The sequence below is a fragment of the Hyperolius riggenbachi genome, chromosome 5, assembly GCF_040937935.1.
Source record: "Hyperolius riggenbachi isolate aHypRig1 chromosome 5, aHypRig1.pri, whole genome shotgun sequence".
Classification (NCBI taxonomy): domain Eukaryota; kingdom Metazoa; phylum Chordata; class Amphibia; order Anura; family Hyperoliidae; genus Hyperolius; species Hyperolius riggenbachi.
The window spans coordinates 230058534-230081796 of record NC_090650.1 but is presented as its reverse complement, the minus strand read 5'-3'; the positions used below and the strand labels follow the sequence as shown (position 1 = coordinate 230081796).

General features: G+C 39.4%; 1 protein-coding gene across 2 annotated transcripts in view; it reads left to right on the top strand.

Annotated features, from left to right (window-relative positions):
• Positions 1-23263, top strand: part of FBXL7 (F-box and leucine rich repeat protein 7) — a 300913-nt gene that overhangs the window by 105801 nt on the left and 171849 nt on the right. For both annotated transcript variants that reach the window (XM_068234588.1, XM_068234587.1), the window contains exon 2: positions 7586-7675. In XM_068234588.1, coding sequence (XP_068090689.1) covers positions 7586-7675 — 90 coding nt within the window. The remainder of the gene's footprint in view (positions 1-7585; positions 7676-23263) is intronic.

The following is a 23263-nucleotide window of genomic DNA, read 5'->3' as shown; positions in this document are numbered from 1 at the left end:
TATTTCCTATTCTGAAGAGTCACGTACTGCTTGCTATAAGTATTTTAAACATTTAAGAAAAGTGTATGATTTAATGTGTAGCACAATCATTTTTTTAGCTATTCACATTTTTATCATTTGTTTTGTGCTACAGGCAGACAATAATAAGCATTGGAAAGTTACTTCTATGCATGGCATGCATGTTTTCAATTATCATTAAGAATTATAAGTCATGGACCTAAAGCCATACAGTGCAATACGATCATCCACTGTGAATATCTGCACATATGCTTGTCATTTAAATTGAACTTTGGGCCAAATCTGATCTGCATACTAGGATATATTGTGTGGCAACGTAACTTAAACTTGTTTAGCTTAAAGGGAACCTGGTATGTTAAAAAATATGTTTGAAATTACAAAAAAACGTGGTGTGATAGAAACTAAATTATTTGACTTCTGCATGTAAAATTAACCTGCAAAGTATATTGGAAGAACCCAGAAACACACTGATCATTTCCACTATCTTTATTGTGGGCATCAGCATCTCTGCAGTGAATTAGGAAACAGTGTATAGTGCCCATAATCAGATCCCCAGGCATAACCATTAGAGAAAAGGGCAGGGATGCTCATAATTATACTGAAATAAATGTAAACATCAGATAAGATTTAATGTATAACTAACAGTGTATCTGGGAACTTTATCCTCTCATTTTCACAATATTTTAAGAAGATATAATTAATCCCAAGCAATCTATTTGCTGCTAAAATTCCCCCCAAATAATTGTCACCTACTTTATAATACAAGATTTTACCAATTTATGCCACCATAGAACTGAACTATGCAAAGAGTGGTATCATTTTTCCCCCACATATTACTATTTTATAGAGCTGGTCTTTTTTAATTTATTTCTTCTCAATATTGAAACTTTTCCATTTCAGTTTTATTGTGATCAGATCCCATGCATGGCCTCTTTAACTCCGACTGAAGGGAAGGCATGGCTTTTACCACAGTGTCTTTCTAAAAAGAAAATGGAAGCCAAGCACTATACTTTGAAAAAGTGCTTCCTTATTTTGATCTGCAGTATAATCAACAAAAAGGTTTATCCTGACGCTTTGAAGTCACAGTTAATCACCAACTGCGCCTGGCTGTCGGGTTCTTTGGATCCCACGCACCCACCTGCTATATTTATACACTGTTTGTTGGTGTTTATACAGCGGATCAAATTAAAGAAGAAACTTCTTCAAGGTACATTTTGCCACTTTCATTGTCTTTCAAAGACATATTGTTACTTCTACACTGTCTGCAAAGTTGTATGTTCACATTCTAATAAGTGGGAGGAGGCTAACTGTGAATAGCTGGAAACTTTAGGATGCCTCCTCCCACCAATTTGAGCTTGTTCCCCTAGCTAAGGGTCTCTCCTGTGTTATTAGATCTGGAGGGTTATGTTTGATTTTTACGGAGTGCCTCATCATACTGCAAAGAAGATTCCTCTATATCCACATGGAGACTTAATTCTCCCCATGCCTGTTACAGTAGTTGACTACACTATGTTTGCGCTCCTGGTTTCTCTTCCTTTTTTCTTATTCAGTGTCTGGTGTTTATCCTTTGAATTTCATTCACCAGATACACCCAATGTGCACCTTCCAGCTGTCCAGTTACATTTAGAGTTATTTGTATAAACCCTGAGTAGCCCACCTCCAGGCAGTTAAGACAGACCTGTACCCTGAGGTGATTTCCTCTTACCCATTACATAGCTGTTACATCCCCTAACCTCCCCCAGTACATTAGTCAATGGGAGGCATGAGTGTTGAGGTTAGGGAGGAGTTGGCTGATCAGCTCTGAATTGTCTCTGAGTGACTTTGGGCTTCAAAGTCCAGCTAGGTCTCGAGTAGAAAAAAAACTGTCACTTGCATACCTGAATGTTAACTCTTTCAGGCAGAAAAAAGGAACCCAGCCTAGTTATTTGTATGCTTGGCACTGTACATACACATGTCTATCTCATCATGTCACATGTCACTTCAGGTACACGTTCGGTATTTATACCCAAAACCAACTACCCAGGCAGTGCATGGGAGCAGCTGACAGGAAATTAATTCACCACCTGCAGTCTACTATGTGAGAGAGGCCTAAAGCTGATATCTTCCTAGTATTGATGTACCACCTTTTAATTATTAATAGCAAATCAGATTAATTTTCTAATTTTAAGAGTTATGTAAAAAAAAATCACATTTTGGATACTTGTAGTCCATAATTATTAAAAATGCCTTGGTTTTTCAAACTTTAAAGCCCCACTATGTCTGCATATCTTTCTAGGTAGTTACTCTCTAAACATGGATGTTTTCAGATAGGAAAAGAGGTAGGAGACCATTATAATGGGAGCAGTCTACATCTGTCAGTGAACTTGTGTTCTGCATAGGACAAAGCAGTAATGAGTATATGGCTGTTGGAATATTGAAGAGGATGGACTCTGACTTTGAAGCATTGTCAGTATCTGTTTTTACATACGTCAAATAGAGAGCTGGCAATATCCAATGCAGCCTAAGGTACCGTGCTTGTATAAGCTGTTTATGCACTTTGATGGTGTTTTGTGTAGTTGCTGGACTGTGCTGATGTCAGGTGATATCATCAATGATATTTTGATAAATTTAGAATGGATTAATGGCCTGATGTTTTCATCCAGTTTTGATCTATAAAATAGAGTTTTAATAACTTTCTATGTGCCACCTTAGCAGTACTGTATTCCCTTTTTCATTGTATCTCTTTTGGTATTGAATAGTGAAGCTCAGTCCATGTATATTTTTTATCTCTAGTTTCAAATAGCTTATTCACAACCCCAGATTGTAGAAATGAACATAAACAGCTAAGTGTATATAAATTGAATAATATCAAAACATTTATTCGACCATGCTACAGAAAAGATTAATGCCAACAAATGACCTGTGAAATATAGCATGCTTACTGAACCGTGACGTTATAAACTTCTACAAAAGGAATTGCTGAGCTGTACATACTTCTCCGCAATGTATTTACACACTTACATAAGCTTTAAAGTATGCTAAAAAGGAAAGATACTCTTTTAATATGCTGTATAAATCACCTGTATCTCTTTATCTTGTGGGTATTCCATAGCGTGTAGGTTTATACATGGCATGATGTTGTAGAGTAATAAAGAAAAGCATGATTAGAGATTTGTATTTGTCCTGTCCACTATCAGAATGAAGCATAGCAGACAAACCACAAAGAATGCTTAGCTGGAACAGCAGGCTAAGGAGGCTCCAAACAGCATTCCTATGATTTCAGACTTTTTGAGATCACAAAACATTCCACAATTTTATTATGCAAGTCAGATAATGGAAGAGACATTCAAATCTTACTTGAACTATTTATCGCCAAAATGCACTTGTTGTTTAACGTATGACTGTAAAAAGAGTGAGCAGAAGTAGCTAAACAAATGAAAAGATACATGTCAGAGGTTATTTACAGTGAATGCAGCACAGAAAAATAATAACTTGTTCTGGGGAGACAGGCCAAAGCAGGCAATTTAGGAGCTTTGCTTGCCTGGTAGATTGGGTACCACTGTAAGTCTTATGCAAATAGTAGCTATGGCAGTGCCTATGGGGTTATTCTGGCACTAGAGGCACATGACAGCTACAGGGGCGGTGGTACGCTGAGCAAGTTGCAGCTGCTATAGTGAGCAGTGGAGGCATGTTTTGCAGCTAGACTGTCAGGCATTGCAGCTATAGGTAGCTGCAGTGGAAAGGCACCAGGTGAATTGTGGCTATGGACAGCATCTTCGCTTCAGGAGAGTAGGATTGTGGCAGTGAGTTTGGCTTTAGTGTTAGGTGTTGGAAGGGGGGAAGTTAGTGTTAGATGCAGGAAGGGAGAGAATAATGTTAGGTGTAGGTAACATTAACCTCCTTCTATCTGTTTTGACAGCACTATACTTTACAGTATATGTGTGTGTCCATGCAGTGTGACATTTTTTCCCTAGAAATGCCCCATGTTATCACTCCCACATTCTCCTGGGCACCAGAGGTGAAGAAGAACCCCCTGTTCATAACAAGGGTGCTCTGTAAATGGAGTCTCCAGAATTCTGCAGAATACTCCCTAAAGTAGTGGAGAATATGGGCTGGTATTGCTCAGAGAGAAGAGCCCCATACTTGTGGACGCCCTGGGGAATACTAGCCTGCATGGCTTACCAAGGGGTTAGTAAGGCTTGGGGGATAGTGATGTATGCTCTTTTGATATGTAGATTTTTTTAAATATACATTGATGAAATGTTTTATACCTTTTTACCTGCCAAAAGTTAGTATATATTTAAATATATATTTTCACAGCAACCTTGTGTGTTCTTTATCTGGTAATTACTGCAGCTGTGGCTGGCTACACTGCGGTGATCTTAGTGAATTCCCATAAGGTGGGCCACATGCATATTGTGCTGCCATCTTGTTTTGTAAATGCACAGTTGCTCGTTTTTGGCTATCACTTATCTACTTTTACTTAATGAAGCACCTGCCACCTGTTCTAATGTAAATTGTTTTATCAGGCAAAATCACAAAAATTGGGCACAGCAGGTTTTTTGTAGGCCACAAGATTGTCTTTTGTAGGAGTCTGTCTCTAATGTGAAGTATTCAGGCTTTGTTAAAACTGTTGAAGCAACTAAGCACTTGTTCACTGTGAAATTTTTACACATGATCTCCATCCTCTGGGAGTAAAAAATGATGTATGTTATGCCTGTGAAGTCAACTGACATAAGAATTCAGAACATTTTTACTCAACACATCAGAGTTCTTGTAGATTAATGTCACACACATGTCTGTCTTCATTGCGCCATTAACTCACTAAATGGACCATTCATCCAGGCATTGTATGACTTCTTAATAAGCAGACTTTTGACCTCAAGTTACACTTTTGTGTGTGGCTTTTTTTATCTGTTAATGTTATTTTGAGAGAATAAAGCTTTAACTTTAGTTCTGTTAGGATGTGGAACGGTACAGTCTCTTTCAGGTTTTATTGCTGTCAGCATCCCTGCTGGAGAGAATTTTCCTTACTTGCTGTACAAATGTGTACATCTTCTTAACAGGAAAGGAGACAGCAATGCACAAAGAAACCTTTTACAGATCTGGGAAGAGGTGTAAACCGTGCATAGCTTGTATTCTGGGGGAATCCTGGCACATTGTTCTCCTTCTGACTAAAGACACAGTGACAAGGGGCCATATGCAGTTCCTAAACTCACAAGTGTTAAGCACTGGTGAGTCTTAAAATCAGGTGATGGGACTATGCCTGATTCAACTGTTAATAAGATCCAGTCATTAAGAAATAACATGCTTGCCTTGCGAGTTTTTTTCCCCATATGCAATTTTCACTTTTATGCTGCTGGGAAGCAATTTCCAAATTTTTCACACACAACACCTTTCCACTATAGCTTACTGCAATTCCCCCTGACGCTCAGCTGCAGTATAGCTGAGCACCCACACTTATTGTCTTTCATGCTACGGGAAGATATGTCCAAATTACTCACACTACACCTTTCCACTATTCAAGTGGCATAGCTAAGGAGCTGTGGGCCCCGATGCAAGTTTTACAATGGGGCCCCCAAGCACTCTATACATAACAATTGATATGGCGCACCAAAACCTGCCAATGGCAACTACAGTGTCAGAGGTGCAAGAAGGGGATGGGGAACAGTGTGTTGATGATTACTACTATTCAAAGTATCTATAGAAGTGATTATTTTGAGCTCAGGACCAATAGAGAGCCAATACTGCAGTTGAGGGAGGGCCCTTCGGGGCCCCTCTGGCCCAAGGGCCCTGATGCAGTCGCAACCTCTGCAACCCCTATTGCTATGCAACTGCCACTATTAGTTATTACAATCCCACGTGGCACTCAGCTGCAGTATTGCTGAGCACCCACACTTAATATCTTTCATGCTACGGGAAGATATGCCCAAATTACTCACACTTCACCTTTCCACTATTAGTTATTACAATCCCCCTGGCGCTCAGCTACAGTATAACCGAGCACCCACACGTATTGTCTTTCATGCTACGGGAAGATATGCCCAAATTACTCACACTTCACCTTTCCACTATTAGTTATTACAATCCCCCTGGCGCTCAGCTACAGTATAACCGAGCACCCACACGTATTGTCTTTCATGCTACTGGAAAGATATGCCCAAATTACTCACACTTCACCTTTCTACTGTTATTTATTACAAATCCCCCCTGGCTCTCAGCTGCAGTATAGCCGAGCACCCACACGTATTGTCTTTCATGCTACTGGAAGATATGCCCAAATTACTCGCTCTACACCTTTCCACTGTTATATATTACAAATCCCCCCTGGCGCTCAGCTGCAGTATAGCTGAGCACCCACACTTAGGGCTTGATTCACAAGAGGGTGCTAACATAGTTAGCAGGCCTAAAAGCTGTGATTGTGCAAACTAGGGCGCTAAGTAGTTTGCACATCCAAAGCTGTTACTGATCGCACGTTAAGTTGGTGCACCCGAAACGTTGCACCGGTGCATGCGAAACGTCGCACCGGTGCGCGTGAAACGTCGCACCGTTTGCATGTAAAATAGCTTTTCAGCGTTTCAATGTTTCACATGCAGCGCTAACCTTTGCTCGCCCAAACACTTGCGTGTATATTAGCACCTGAAGCGGCCGTTTTTGCGTCCTTTTCACTGGCGTGGTAACACTTAGCACCCTTTAGTGAATCAAGGCCTTAATGTCTTTCTTGCTACCGGGAAGATATGCCCAAATTACTCACACTACACCTTTCCACTGTTATTTATTACAAATCCCCCCTGGCGCTCAGCTACAGTATACGGTAACTGAGCACCCACACTTAATGTCTTTCATGCTACCGGGAAGTGATAACCAAATAACTTATGCTATACCTTTCCACTATTAGTTATTACAGTTCCCCCCTGGCACTCAGCTGCAGTATATAGCCAAGCACCCATCCCACACTAAACCTCTATGCACTCTCTATCTCCAGCGCACTACAGTGCTCTGCTCCTAATCTGAGCATTTATAAACCTGGTCAAAACCTCCTCAGGCTGACAGTTTATTTTTTAGTTTTACTGCAAAGAAAAATGAATTGCAGTGGCATGCGAATGATGTCATGCGGTGGGCAAAATAAGAGGAACAATGCTCTCGGCCAGCGATCGGCCAACTCAATCCACCTGGCAGATTGCTGGCCGAGGTGTCAAGGGATACCATGTACATGGTAGATTTAAACTATTTAAGGCCTCCTCTGCCAAGTTTAATCCAGCATGTGTTTTGGGCTTTACGGTTATCACTCCAATCTCATCAGCAAGTGTCACATTAACAAGTGTCAACTACATATAGCAGCTATTGCAAAACAGTAACTAGAGGACTCAGGCAGTGTGTCTGCGTAATACAGCATGATAAAATATATGACATGTGCCCGTTTTTGGGTTTTGGAGACATATTTTCATTGGGTATCTTTACTTCGTTCAGTGCTTCTTTATTGTAGTCAGTTCTACAGCAAATACAAAGCACATTCCACCTATGCTAAACTAGATTTTTCTTCATTAATTCCAGTGGTTTTGACTTTTCTTTTTGTTTTACATTTTAGGCAAAGGCAGCTCAAGCATCTCATCCGACGTGAGTTCAAGTACAGATCACACACCGACTAAAGCCCTGAAGAATGTGGCTACTAGTGAAGGTACACATCTGGTCCTCATAACTATATGCTTCTGTCAGCCCCATTAGCAAAGACCTTGCTCTCTCTATACTGGCAGCGGGCTGCTGTTTTGCTCATTAAAATGGATATCTAAAGAATGTATCTAAATTGTTTATTTTGACTCACAGTTCTGATAATAAAATTGCTACCCTAGTGAGGATCCACTTATTAACATTCTGTGATAGTCCTCATTAGGACTGGCTTCTTTACCGTAGCATTGCTTTATTCTGATTTTGCTGCAAAAGTTAGGACATTTTGCTTTTTAAGTGTTATGTAAATAATCATTAGAGATGATCAAATCCCAAATAGGTTATTTCTTTAGATCAGCCACAGTACTGGAGAAGTAATGACCCTACAGTGTTTGTATTTTTTTATCTTTTATAAACTGTGTTTTGGTATAAAAAGGGAAACCTCTTGCAAGGTGCCCAAAGCAACAGCCTGATAATTCGGATATCAGTGGTGTAAATTGACAAGGTTTGAAGAGACCCTGCTCCCAGGAGATACATTTTTATTACATCTACAAAATCATTTTTTAACAACTTGCAAGTAAAAAAAAGTACTAAAAAACAGGTCAAAGGAGGCCATACACTAACGGATAGATGGTAACTACTACACACTACATACTACATAGTAATTAATAGTTGTAGATGATTGGCTATGAGGTAAGTTTTAGGCACTTACCAGGAGGGTTGGAGTTCAGGTTTAGGTGGGGGGTGCTCAGTTAGGCATCTACAGTGGAGGGTTCAAGTGAGAACTGGTGTTGAGTACTGTATAGTAAAATATTGGTAATCTAAATTACTGACATTTTACTACTAGTGGCACCACTCAGTGTCCAACTCATGCACTGTCTTTAGGTTACAGGATTATCATCAAAAGGTCAGAACTTAAACAAGCCCTTTTGCAGCAGCACGTTTGGTGCTTTTTGCATAGCCGAATGGTGAAATAAAGAGTCCTATCACCATGCTTTTCCATATTTTTTTGTGTTGTCAAATAAGCTGTATTAAATTAAAACAGCTACGGAGACATTCCAGACTTCGGAAGTACTTTTGTAATCTTGGGGACTTTCGGAACTGCAGGAACTCCTAAATAGGACATTCTGCAGAGGGTAAAGTGAGTAAAACTACATCTTACTTTACTCCTGAACCTGCTTCCCATTGTGAATTCCCTCTATGCTGAGAATGCATATTTTTCCTATTTAAGCTCTTTCTGTTTACTACCAAACACTCAGGTCTTTTTTACATTAGGTAATAGTGACCCAGGAGCACAGAGGATACAGTACAGACATAAGGACATTTACTCATCCCCCCCCCCCCCCCCCCTCTATCAAAGGAATACAGAACATCCTTAAGACAGTGTGTCTCCTCAGTTTCTTTTTTAAAGACTTTTGGAATTTTGGAAAAATAGCTGCATGGAAGAGAGCCAGCTCACTGGCTGATTCACAATGGCTCACAGCCAATCTCTGTTTAAAACAATTCAAGAATGTTATTTGTTTAAATTTTTTTTGCCTTTGCTGTCCCCACTTCCCTTTCTCCATTAGTGCTGTGCTGGCATAGAAAAGGATGAAATCATTTTATAGTGACCTTTTAAGTACCTCCACTAACAAGCCAAAACCCTACATAGTGAATTACTGGTTACATTGTTGCTGTCACTATAGGATGTATTTACAGCCTGATTGATTGTGTCTAACATTCATGTAACCCGAGACTCTGATGAAGCTGCCATAGGTAGAAAGAAAACCCTAATTGTAGGATTACTAGATTGCTATATGTAAAAAGTAGACAGTAAAGATAAACACCCTTATGGGTTTCTTCTGATGAAACATTCCTTGTTGCCCTGGAACCACACAATTCTGTAGAAAATACAGAATGCTGAGATTTGTCAGCAACATGACATTCCGTGTATTAACTCCTCCACTTGCTGAAGCATGTACATTCTGTTGAAATATCAGTAAACCTCTGGGCAGTCCTGGTTTTAGTCAGACTGTCATAACCTGAAGGTCCTAAAAGAGGGAAGGCTTGGCAATAATAGGCAAGTACCAACAACATGCCACTTTGCTAGGAAAGGGAGGGAGAGGTCTTATGTTGGGTCACAATTGTTATACGTAGGAGGGTCTTCTGGGACCTGTACATAAGGGTTTCATGGTAGCTGCACTTGTTTTGGCATAAGAAAAGGATTGGTAGTCTGTTAGTGGCCAGACTTGTAAAAGAGGGACTGTAAGAATTTCCCAATGGCCACTAGTTATAAGGGCCAGGGTTCCTAAATTATTTTTGTTGATAACAATGGCCACACTATTGGTGAGGCCATGATTTGGGGGGCATGAGGTAAGGTGAGGTAAGGTCAAAGTAGCTGCTCTTGTTCTATGATACCTGGCAGATCGGGCTCTCTGGCCTTTGAGTTGTACAAATCCAGAGAAATGGGGAACCACTGAAGTTTTACTGGGGGGTTCCATAGTTTGTAGTTATGCCATTTGTCCTACTGCAAATGATGAGAGCCAGTCAGTGGAATATACTGTATATAAGAATGGATATAGTAAACTAAACATAGAATACTACTTCAACAGCACCTCCCTGGGCAGCACTGTATTGATTATGAAGTATAGTTGTGCTAAACATTGATGAAAAATGAACATTCTTGTTCACATGTTTGTGATGGGGCTCCTCTCTTTAGGGGTGTGCCAGACACCCAACTACACCCTCTGGGGGCCTGGTTGACTGGGGTGTGTCCCCTTACCCAGGCCATTCCCACCTCCCATAGGTAGCTGCAAAAGGTTGGAGGAGGAAGCCCAGCCATTTCTCCTTCAATAGTTAGCTGTAGGAGGACAATTATGTTTCTGCCAAACTGCCTCCCATAGAATACTGCAAGTTGGGACGTTTGTGATAGCTTGGGTCACATTTTCTTCCAGTGAACAATAAGGGATGCTAAGGGTTGCTGTGATGTTGCAGCACCTTATCTCCTCCAGGGAGGAAATCAACAAAAGAGTGCAGCCTAGCCTACCATACCATGAAGTTTAACCACTTCACCCCCATGCTTACGAATTTCTCCGTCCCTTTTTCCAATCTTTAACCCCCAGGGACGAAGAAATCCGTACTTTCCGCGCTCCCGCCGCTGCCCGCGCTCCCGCTCGCTCTAGCGCGCACTCCCACGGGTAAACACGCCGCCCGGAGATCAATGAACGGGAAAATCCATTCCCGTTCATTGATCTAAGCCCCACAATGATCCGCTGCTTTCCGCTGCTTTCTCCGAAAGCAGCACGATCATTGTGGGAAAAAAAAAACTTTCTCAGCCTCCTAGTACTCCCTGCAAGCGTCCGGAAGGACGCTTGCAGGTCGCATTAAATAAAAAGTTACTGTTGCCATCTTGTGGCCAAATAGTGAAACTACACCCTAAAACATTTTTTACATACAAATAAATCAGTTTTACACAAAAAATTAACTCCTTACCTCCCACACTCCCCAATTTTTTTTTTTTTGTAATTAAAAAAAAAAAAATTACAATTGAAAAAAATACATAAATAGTTACCTTAGGGACTGAACTTTTTAAATATTTATGTCAAGAGGGTATAACACTGTTACTTTATAAACTATGGGCTTGTAATTAGGGATGGACGCAAAACTGAAAAAAAATGCACCTTTATTTCCAGTTAAAATATTGGCACCAAACATTGTGATAGGGGCATAATTTAAACGGTTTTATAACCGGGACAAATACATTTCATGGGTTTTAATTACAGTAGCATGCATTATTTAAAAACTATAAAATAATAAATTTTTTCCCACATGTTTTCCTATTTTCCCATTAAAACACATTTAGAATAAAATAATTCTTGGCATAATGTCCCACCTAAAGAAAGCCTAATTGGTGGCGAAAAAAACAAAACAAGATATAGTTCATTTCATTGTGATAAGTAATTATAAAGTTATAGACCAATGAATGGAAGGAGCGCTGAAAGGTGAAAATTGCTCTGGTGGTCAAGGGGTAAAACCCCTCAGTTAGGAAGTGGTTAAAGATTAATCCAGCTGGTATGGAACAGATATATAACAAATACGGTAAGAGGTCTTATATCACTTATACCATAGAGAGACATTAACCTTATTTTTATACACCACTTACTTTTTGGTCAGTTTTATGTTTCAACATTTAGGATGGCATAAGAGATGTTTGCTTTGTCCATTAAGATGCATCTTGAGGTGGTTATACCTTTTCAGCCACAATCTCTTATCTAAAGTATGGCCTAGCCTAAATCAGTGATACCACTTTTCTGTGATGCCTTCTATTCAGAAAATGTAATTTATTGATGACCATGACCAATCTCAAAGTACACTATAGTAAAATATATCCTCATTTACAATTTGCAATGGGCCAGTTGTGAAAGCCAAATTAACAAGGGTCATCTGTGAGACCTTGCTGGAGATGCCCTACTTCTACCTAAGCTCCTTTGACAAAGTACCTCATCTCATTTGAGCATTAACAGGAATTCTCTTCAGAATTACAGGATTTAGGTGCTAGCACAGAAGATCATTTTGCTTATTGCTTAATTTGAAGCTGTGGCATATTTAACCAAGATTAACTTAATAGATATACTCTACATACATCAGATTACATTCCACACACAGCACAGTTTTAACAACAGGCCGAAAGCTTTAAACCAAGTGCCAGGGAAGGATATCAAAATCAAATGAATTCTCTCCAGGGACGCATGCATTAATACCATCAAGCTATTATTTTACTTGTCTAGGGTAGAGCAGGATATATTTTCAGTACATTTAGGCCTTGCAGATTTTCTACATCAGTACCACTATATGATAAGAGAACAAAAAGGTACATGATCTGTGTAGTGGCAGATAAAGAATGTTTATCCTGAGGATCACATTGCAGGCATTGAATTGTAAGGAGCGCAGAGGATTTATTAGTGTTATCTTAGCTCCGGCATCAGTGCTTATGCACGTTACGGAAGTGCTGCTGCCCAGCAGCACAGTCGGGAAGTATTTCAGAATCAAATAAATGTAACCTAAGTATAATGTTTGTAGATGTCAAGCTGTTTCATGTTTTTTCCTGATCTTCCATGCTGGGGAGAAAGCAAGAAAATTAACACAGACTTATGCAACAGTGCATATTTGTGTGTTTAGAACTAAGATTTGTGTTTTGTTTTTGCAATGGTCTTTTTATCAAGCACAACGGCACTTATAAGTGTACATACGCTATTATAGCGCCATGCCTGTGAGTAAACACGGTAAGTCCATGGAGATATAAATACTCCATAAACAACATTGCTGCTGATCTGTCCTTTTAGACAGGCGTACGTTAAAAAGGGGCGCTGGGAAAAAAGGGCGCCGGGTTTTTAACGATAAGCATGGATAACGTTTAAAAATGTATTGTACTGTATTTCGTTTAAAATTAATGTTTTTTAAAGTTATAAATCATTAAATAATGTGCATTAAATCGGCAATTGTAAAAACGTTAATCTTTCGTTTAAATACTGAAACGTATAATAACGTTAAAAAAAAAAAATTACTAAGTAACCCTCCCTGTACCTACCCCTAACCCCTAGACCCCCCTGTTGATGCCTAAACCTAAGACCCCCCCTGTTGGTGCCTAAGTAACCCTCCCTGTACCTACCCCTAACCCCTAGACCCCCCTGTTAGTGCCTAAACCTAAGACCCCCCTGTTGGTGCCTAAACCTAAGACCCCCCTGTTGGTGCCTAAACCTAAGACCCCCCTGTTGGTGCCTAAACCTAAGACCCCCCTGTTGGTGCCTAAACCTAAGACCCCCCTGTTGGTGCCTAAACCTAAGACCCCCCTTTTGGTGCCTAAACCTAAGACCCCCTGTTGGTGCCTAAACCTAAGACCCCCCCTGTTGGTGCCTAAACCTAAGACCCCCCTGTTGGTGCCTAAACCTAAGACCCCCCTGTTGGTTTTTTCGTTTAAAAATAATGTAAAAAAAAATGTACTGTTTTTTGTTTAAAAATAATGTTTGAAAAAAATATTGTACTGTTTTTCGTTTAAAAATAATATTTAAAAATGTATAAATCATTAAATAATGTGTAATCATGAGAAGCAGTAATAAAACATTAAGTCTCCGGGCGCCGCTTTTAAAACGTTATTTTTCACCGGCGCCCTTTTTTCCTATCGGGCGCCCATTAAACGATATTTATTATAGGAGTGAATGGCGGCGCCCGATTTGTCCACTAGCCTCAGGCGCCCGAATTTACTGTTTCCCTTTTAGGCTGCCTCCTGCTGGCTTGATGCTAAAGGCCAACTCTTCATCTGCCATCCATTAGTTGATGCTAATGGAAAAGCTGAACTACTAGTGTGGTACTGCTGGATGCAATGCAGTATTATCTGACCATGCAGTCACACTTTTGGTAGAGAAACTGTCTGAAATCAGTCAGGCTGCATTTCCACTTGTGCGGTGGGAATCGTCGCGGGAAAAATTTGCATGCGGATGCAAATTTCGCATGCGGGTCTATGCGAATTTTCATGCGAATTCGCATGGATGACGATGTATGCGAATTTAACCATGGCAGTGCTGGTGTGATTTTTCCATTGTTTCTATGCGAATTTGCATGAAAATTCGCATACCCAAACCGCATGCGAATTTCCTATTAAATACATTGTATGCGATTAGCATAGCGGTATGCGGTATGCGAATTCTGATGGCTCTGCCATGCGATTTTTTTTTTGCACAGAAAAACGCAAAGGAATCCTGACAAGTGGAAACAGTCCCATTCACTTGTATTGCTATGCGTATTTGCATGCGAAAAACGCATGCGAATTCACGATAGTGGAAATGGGTCCTCAAAGTAATTTCAGCAAATACGTTGTGAGCAATAGAGTTTCAGAAGATTCTATCAAAGTGATCGAATTAGCTTGAAAAATCCATGTGTATGTTTAGCTTTAAGGGAAAGTGAAAATAAATGTATGAAATAATACATTGTATGTGTAGTACAGCTAAGAAATAGTTGAAAAGAACTAAGTTTCATATTGTTTCCAGTACAGGTTAAGAAACTTCAGTTGTTATCTATGGAAAAGAGCTTCTCTGAGCTCGTGGACCCAACTTGGGTCTGATACAATGCCATTTTCTGGAGCACTTATACATAAAAGAAACAATGACAGACAGCTTCAGAGAAGGTTTTACTGCAGGGAAGTTCAAAGAGTCATTAGCTCTGCTTTGTTTCATAGTTTAAAATACAGAGTGTAGTTTGTAAACTGCAAATATTAGAGAATGATGCAAAGTTAAAAAAATAAAAAGCTATATAACTGAAAATACAAATGAGACTCTTTTATTTGCTACTAAAGTTCTATAAATTATCCGTACTACACATACAATTTGTTATATCATAAGTTTTTTACATTTAACTTTCTTTTTAAGAGGACAGACTGCCTCCCCCCCCCCCCCCATCCACCATCCACTATCGTATCTAAAAGTAGAAATGCCAGTTTATTTATGTTGTACAGCACTGTGATTTACAGTAGCACTGTACTGGGGACAGCCCTGTCACTCGGCTTTCCCTGGAGCAGCTCACAGAGCAATCGTTCTCATAGGCTGATGCCTATGAGAGGCGATCTCCTGTGATTGGTTGTCGGGGGGGAGGGTGGGAGGGAAAATTTAAAGACAAATAAAAAATTTTAATACATTAAATTAACAATAAAATTAATTACAAAAAAAAAGAAAGAAATGTTACAGCAGCAATCAGATGCCGCCAACAGAAAGCTCTGTGGCAAGAAAAGGAAGTAAACTTAATTTGTGTGCTAAGTTGTATGGCTCTGCAGTGAGCTGTTAGAGCTGCAGAGCACTGAATTGTAAAAAAAATAGCCTGGTCACTAGGGGGGTGTTAGCCTGCAGTCGTTAAAGCGGACCCAAACCAAACATTTTTTTAATTCAGAATATTTAGTTGCACCACTCTGACACAAGCTGAGATCATCTCCCCTGTGACCTCATCAGTAGCAGCCTGTGTTTTGTTTTTGTTTTTTTATCTCCTCCACCAGTCTAACGGATTCTGTCCCGGCAATATGAAAAGAAGGGAAGGGTTCCTCCAATAAATGTAAAATATTTTATATTTGGCAGCTGAAAAAAGGTTGCTATTTATTATTATAAGTTAGAAAATAGATTTTATTTCTGAAATCTTGTATTTTTAATTTGGGTCCACTTTAAGTGGTTAAATAGCAGTATGACATGATAGAACTGTTGTTGTTTTTTTTTAGCTATTTATTGGTACCATTTTTCTTATAGGTTTATGCCATTAACCGATTTAATTTTTACAGTCTGAATGAATATCAGTGTTTTAAGTTAAACATTATAATACACTTTTAGTAACACTAAATTGTTAAATAGTGGTATAACTGTTTTTTTCCTCCAATGAAAGAGGAGATTATTCAAAAAATGCAAATGCATGAAAAAGGCAATTGCATATAAAAAAGCAGAAAGCACGTGGCAGAAACTCATAGTTTTCTGCACAGACAGGTCTGCTCCAAGCTATGCCCATCAGTGATACAAACTTGGTAGTACAATCTTACCACTTCTAGGTAATATGAAGGACTACTTCTGGTATCCATTCAATGTATATTCTCTCTGTTTACCCTTATACTGCTTAGATTTGGTAAGATTGTACAATCCAGATTCTTTTATTAGTGGGCACCTTTACTCACTACAAACATATGCTAACCACCTTTCTGCTAGGCAGTGAACAAAATAATATCACAATACTTGTCAGTGCCACCACCAGCTGCTGCCTCTAAACACAAAACATTCATTTATGTTTTACAAAAAAAAAATTAAATATTTATTTTGGTCAAAACTGATATGTGCCACTACACATACAGTATAAAAGAGAACAAAGATCAGAACCCAATAAGTTCCCTTTTATATAATGCTGTGGGCATTTGCACTTCCCCATAGTAAAAATGTCTAGTGACAGTCAGTATTTCAGAGGCAGGCAACATATTGGCTCCATAACCACAAGGCTGAAAAATAGAAGCTTACTAAGGCTGAGCTGGGAGAATATAAAAAGTATCAGTACAGATCTCTTCACGCCTTGCAATTCCATGTACTTTCTAATATTTTACAGTATTCTTAACTTGTAAAATATTATCTTAACTTCTAATTACTATAATAGACCTGGATTTCTAAATCTTTGACAGTAACAAATTACTGTTACTGGCACATTTGCCCAGGAAGAGCCATTACGATATAATTAATCTCACTTGCTGAACCAAAGGGAGCCAGATGGTCTAGTGCTGGACTTGACCTCTAGACTGCACACTAGTTATAATCACTAGTTTACTATTGTTAATACTCTTATCAGTCTTGCTCTTCTGGAGAAGCCCATTAGGTTAATTAAGGTAGGACCTAAAATTAAAATGTAGTGCAATTAGATGCTGCCATGAAGGAAAGGATTCTCACAGCCTTTATTATCTATCTCAGTGTCAGCTGTGTACAGCTCACAGCCTTTAACATCTAGCGTTACCTAGCGACATCAGGGTGATGATAATGCAGGCAGAATTAGGCACCTTCATATACACATATACTTGGTGTAGCCTAGTGTCAGTGTTTATGCTTATGGAGTCATACAGATCAGGAAGCAGACAGAGCTATTGCCAATTATCACTTGAGGAAAACAGATATAGTGGGTTCTATAACTGCCTGAGTAATTGCTTCCCATGCCACAGTTGTTAAATTGTTTAAAAATCTTATGTAAATTGCATGGACACATTTAGTTGTACACCAAACATAGTACATAGAAAACGTGGCACCCGGCGTGGGGTATCAAAATCAGATTGCTCCAACCATAGGCAATAAAATTAGTATCTCACCTGTCTTCTCCTTTAAATCAAGCCCTAATGAGATGTGCTCATAGTAGCAAGGAGCGAAGAAATAAACATAGTTGTTTGCAAAGAAGATGCAGACTGGGCACTGTCTCACCGTTAGTTAATTGCATCCATATATATTACAGCCATCAAAATCTTCTTCAAATGTTCATCCATATGTGCATCGGCCGGTCAGTGGAGTGGCAGGTGGAATGAGGTGGGTGCAGGGGTGAAAGGACTGGCACTCTTGCACCCACCTCATTCCCCCTGCCTCTCCACTGACCACCTGATGCACATGCGTATGTATGTTTGGAGTACATTTTGATGGCTATAATGATGATGGAAGCAATAAACTAATGGTGAGACAGTGCCCAGTCTGTGTCTTCGTTGCAAACACACTTAGGTGTGAGTGTGACTGCTTGCATCATCATATGCCCCCTGCATTTTAAAGCACTATGGTGTGGAAAAGCCAACCCCATTGATGTAGACCTTAGCCCCAAAATTTCTCCAGCTATCCTATCATTTCCAGTCTTGTTTTTGGGCCAGTGCTGTGATGAAATTGTGAATTGCAGGAGAGGCAGTGGAACAAGTATTTGATTTTTTTACTCAGAAAGCTATAAGATTCCTGGCTATTTGGGAGGTTTGTGAACATGCTTGCGGGCAGGTTTAGGTATCTGTGTTTGAAAGTGAGCCTGTAGTGAGTCCATGCACAGGAAAACTCTGACATATCCAGAAACACAATTGTCTCCTGAAAGCCCACATGCTATTTCTTACGTTAAATGTATTTTATTTTCTTTAATGCTGGGAATACACGGCTCGATTAAGAGCCATTTAGATGGCTTGATTGATAATTTCCGTCACGTCCGATCTCCCTCCCGATCATTTCCGCGCTCAATTCTGAACGGGAGACAATGGAAAAAAATAAGAAAAACGAACAAAAGATAAGAGAATCGAGCGCAGAATCAGGCGCGGAATCGAGCGCAAAAATCGAGCATTAGAAAGCCAAATCACACTGAAAGTGAAACTATAGCTCAAATCAGCTTGCTCCCATGTCATTACTGCTCATCCCCACCCTTCTGACTGTCTCAACCTAGACAGCATGAGTCATCAAAAGAGAGTGGTGAGGAGTGATTGTGTGGAAGATAGCAGCAGTCAGGCTAGACTAAGCTACATTTCAATTACACTGCATTTTTGATGTGACTGTATAGCGGGAAGGAGTGACTATCAGACTAAACTAAACAGCCATTGTAGCTTCATAAAACAGTTGTGTTTCAGGGTATACCGGATAATTTGTATGCATGGACTCATTACAGTGTCTTTTAATACAAGCCACAATGTGGGCAGCCACCTCATCTCTCCTGTGGCATGGTGGCATAGTGGATAACACTCTGGCCCTGTAGTGCTAGAGTTTTAGATTCAAACCTCTGCCAGGACACTTTTATGTTCTCCCCATGTATGTGTGAGCTATCATCATGTGGGAAATCCTTTTTTTTTCCCCCACATTTAAAAAACATACTGGTAAGTTAATGTTCACCTAAAAATGGCCTTAAGGTGCCCATACATGGTACAATTTTTCATTTTTTTTCGATTAGATAATAATTTAGTTCGATTATTCCGTTAGATCGAATATAAAGATTTTTCCAGCATGTCAGATCAGATTTTTTTTCGAAAAAAACAGGATAATCGTTCGAATTTCTTGATCGAAAAAAAAAAATATTTTCTACTTTCATTCGATTCGATCATTTAGATCGAAAAAATGGGAAAATCAAACGTTTTTATTGTATCATGTATGGGCACCATTAGACTACATTAGGAATGTTGGACCATGACACAATAGGAATTACATTGTGAGCTCCTCTGAGGGACAGTCTGTGACATAGCCATGCACTCTGTAAAGAGCTGTGGATGATGTCAGAGTTACATAAATGCATAATAACAACATAATAACAGGTTATGCGTCTGAGGAAGGACGGAAGTCCGTAACATGTAATGCAGTGCTTTGCTCCATAATACACAGCAACAGTTTTGCAGCCAATTGTGTGACGTCTCTTTTTCATTTGTTTATATAAATGCATAATAACAATGTCTGCTTCAACAGAGAGCCCCAGCTGACTAATGTCAAGCAACAAAACATCCATGAGGCAAGTCTGAAAACTGTTCAGTTATTTTTAATTTTTTTTGCGATAATTGGTATGTAGTAGAGCTTGACAGGTTTCTGAATTACAACAGTCTGTACAAATTTCTAAGAATAAATTTATATACACATCTGCCATTGTGGTGAGGATATTGCAGTTCTTATAAGTTGCTCAGCTATTCTTTGCAGAATGGGTGAATTCCTCATTATCTGTGTGTGGCCCCTACAAAATATTTTTAGATTTAATTGTTTTACTTTTTATTTCAAGGGAGATTTATTGTCACCTGAGAATGATTCATGTTAGACAGTTAACAGTCTAGCAATAAAACTTTGCAATGTAAATAACCTGAAAGAATTATTGCAGAGACATTTTTTTCTTTAAAATAGTATATAAGTTCTTGGGAGGTTATTGGGTCATATTCACAGTCTACTGCCATAAATACTGCGTATAATTTACTAGTGGGCTGCAGAGAATCATGGGAGTTGTCTTATAACAGTGGACCACTGTATCTGTCCTATTCTTACAGAGTACAGAGATTTATGAGCAGCAGTAAATATGGCATGCAGATATCCAATTTACTGTTGATTGGCCCTGATCATAGTGCTGCAGGCTTTGTGGGAGGTAGTCTTGCTCTTGTGTCTCACAACAATGATATAAATAGCTCAGTAATCACTGTGGATATCTGATATGCCAAATGGGACACATTCAGATGTCAAAACTATGTGCGAAATTTGATTTGGCTTATTGCCACATGCCATAACAATCTATTTATCTACTATTCTCATTAAAAATTAATTCAGATATGTTACAGTTTAACAAGTAAACATAAAGTGCTCAAAGACTGTTTACCCTCTTCAGGAACCATATTTGCAGCTTTTGTTTTGTGATTGTCTATACTGTATATAGGGCAGCAATTTGTCAAGCACATCTCCAGGCAGATGGGGATTTCTTGAGAAAGAAACAGTGGGAAGAAGTAAAGAGGCTGTGGGTGGCATCGCCTCATGGAGAAACTGTGCAAAGTGGCACCTAATTAAAGTAATTATTGACAAATTGTTGCGTAAAGCACAGCAAAACCTAAAGTTTAAAAAGTTGTAGAAAGGTGCAAGTCCTCTTTCACATGAAAGCCTGAACTGCGCACTTTGCATGCAGTTCAGCTTCCAATCTGCCTGCCACCGAGCGCCTTTAAGCTGCAAATGGACTTTTAATGCTTTACTACACTTGAAGCAGGTTGGAATTCTGCTGAGCTCTACTTGTGGTGCTGGCCACAAAGAGTTTCTCAGCAATAGAGAGAGAAAGGGGATGGAATCGGGTGAACTACCCTGCTGAGAAAATAATTTCCACTCTTCTAGCAGCACCGTATTTTGGGAATAGATCTCTGACTCATGTGGCTGACTTTTATTCTAGAATTGCTGCATCAGAGTAATGGCGTAGAGCCCTGTTCACTGTTACTACTTTTTGCAGTAATTATTTTGAAAGGAGAGTGGATGAGCTTCCCGAGCTGAGCTGCTCAGTTTCCTGCTCACGTCACTCCTCAATGTGTAATAAAGCATTCCTTTCCACACCCACCCCACACACCAGGCTGCACCATAAGTACGTTTGCTTCATAATCACATGATACAGGTCACCAAAGAATTCTTTCCAAGGACAGCCACTGTCAGAGAGAGGTGTAAGAAGAGGAAAAGAAATGGTTTGTTAAAGGACAACTATCAATAAAAAAAGTGTTTTGTTTTTTTAAAACACTCTGCATAAGCATTCACATTACCATTAGTGCTAGAAGCACTTTATTTATTGTCTGGATGATTTTACAGCAGAGAGGCAGAGCTGTGTGAGGAAAGAATTTAGAGAAAGTACTTGTGGTAATGTGTGCCCTAACATACAGCATTTAAAGAAAAAGTTGCTTTAATCAAAAGATGTCCTTTAATTATTAACACTATTCAAAGCTATATAGTGGTGATCTTTCCCTCTGCAGCACTAATAAAGAGTTAATGCAGCAACTTGATGAAGGCCCCGTGTGGACTCAAGGGGCTCTGGTGTAGGTTTAACCTCTGCATCCCCTGTTCTTATGCCACCTGTAAAAGCCATGTATACTTTTCAAAACTGTGCCCTGCTTCCAACAACAAACCATTTTATAATGCTCTTTTATTTAACCCTTTACACTAGGCTGGTTGTGGGAAAGGTTTATTGCTTTGTACACAGTGAGCAGCTACAGGGAGGTAAAAGAGATGAGGTGAGCGAGGTCAGGTGATCAGCTCTGTGCATATATGGAAAGATTAGCTGGTACGTGGTGCCAGCAATGGTAAAATAAGGGGAGGAGTTTGGACTACAACCAGTGACATAGACAGACCGTCTAATAAAACTGACCTGTCATCTCAACAGGAAATAAAAGTACAGAACCCAGCAAACAAGCATGGCTGAGATTTTTATGAACTAGTGTTGTGCTATCGCAGTTACATACTGTACAGCTACCATAGCAAGACTTAATAAATATAGAAAAGGCTGCATTTATTCAAATAAAATGATCTCAGTGTGAGTGCCTGCATAAAAATGCAATCACGTAACTGCTAATTTACAAACATTGCAGCATTTCCCATTCTCTACTGTTGCTTTTGTAATTTCTGGAAATGTTTGGGGATCACTGGAGTTGCCTTACTAAATCAGCCACTCAGTGTAAAGAATGTTAAAAGTTTTAGCACCTTCTAACTTTAAAAAGAATCTCAATTGAAAAAATGTTATATAAATAAACATATCAGCCTGTTCGGCGACATCTCTCTATGACATTTTCGCCACTCTCTCTGCTGCAATATTGGCGATAAAATAACAGTTTTATAAACTGTTTTGTAAACAGTAAAGATGGCCGCCGAAACAGGAAGTATACTGAAAAGAAAAAGGATGTATACTGCCTTATGTTTGCATGACAAGTTTTTATTATTACACAGTGAATGCAGCCTTCAGATGTTATGTGCAAGTTTAGAAAAAGTTTTACCTTCTGCCTCTGCAGCTCTGTGCAGCTGAAGCGTGACAAGAATCCTCAGACTCCTTTATAAACACAGCTGTTTCTTCTTAGCTAGTAGTCTGGGCTCTGCACTTGTGTCTGGGTAACAAATTGTCAGCATGTGCCAGGCAGCTACCTCCTCCCACAGCCTCACAGACACAGCTGAGACTGAGAGCAGGGACCTGTTTATGAGTGAGAAATAAAGCACACAGGAGTGCGCCTGCAGGGGGCGTGCATAATTTGTCCCTATCACAGCAGAGGCAGCTCCTTCCTCTCTGGGCTGACAAAGCTTGACAAAGAATAGAAGATAAGATATATTAGAGAGACAGTGCAACTAGAAAAGGCTGCAGTAAGCCAGATCACATTAGAACAGGTATAGGAACTTGTAGGATAGGAGAAATAAGGCTGAAAATGTTGTTAGAGTCTCTTTAAAGGTCAAGAAATCTTTAAAATGTATGAACTCAGATATTATTGTTAACTAGTGACCAATCCAGTAGAGCTTAATGGCATTTTTCTGTACGTTAAACGTTTCTCTCTTATTTTAGTACTCAGCAAATAATTGTATGTCTCCCCAAGTCACAAGTAGATTTACAGCTCACCTTAAAATATTAACTGTAAAGTAATAAAGTAAGATGCAAA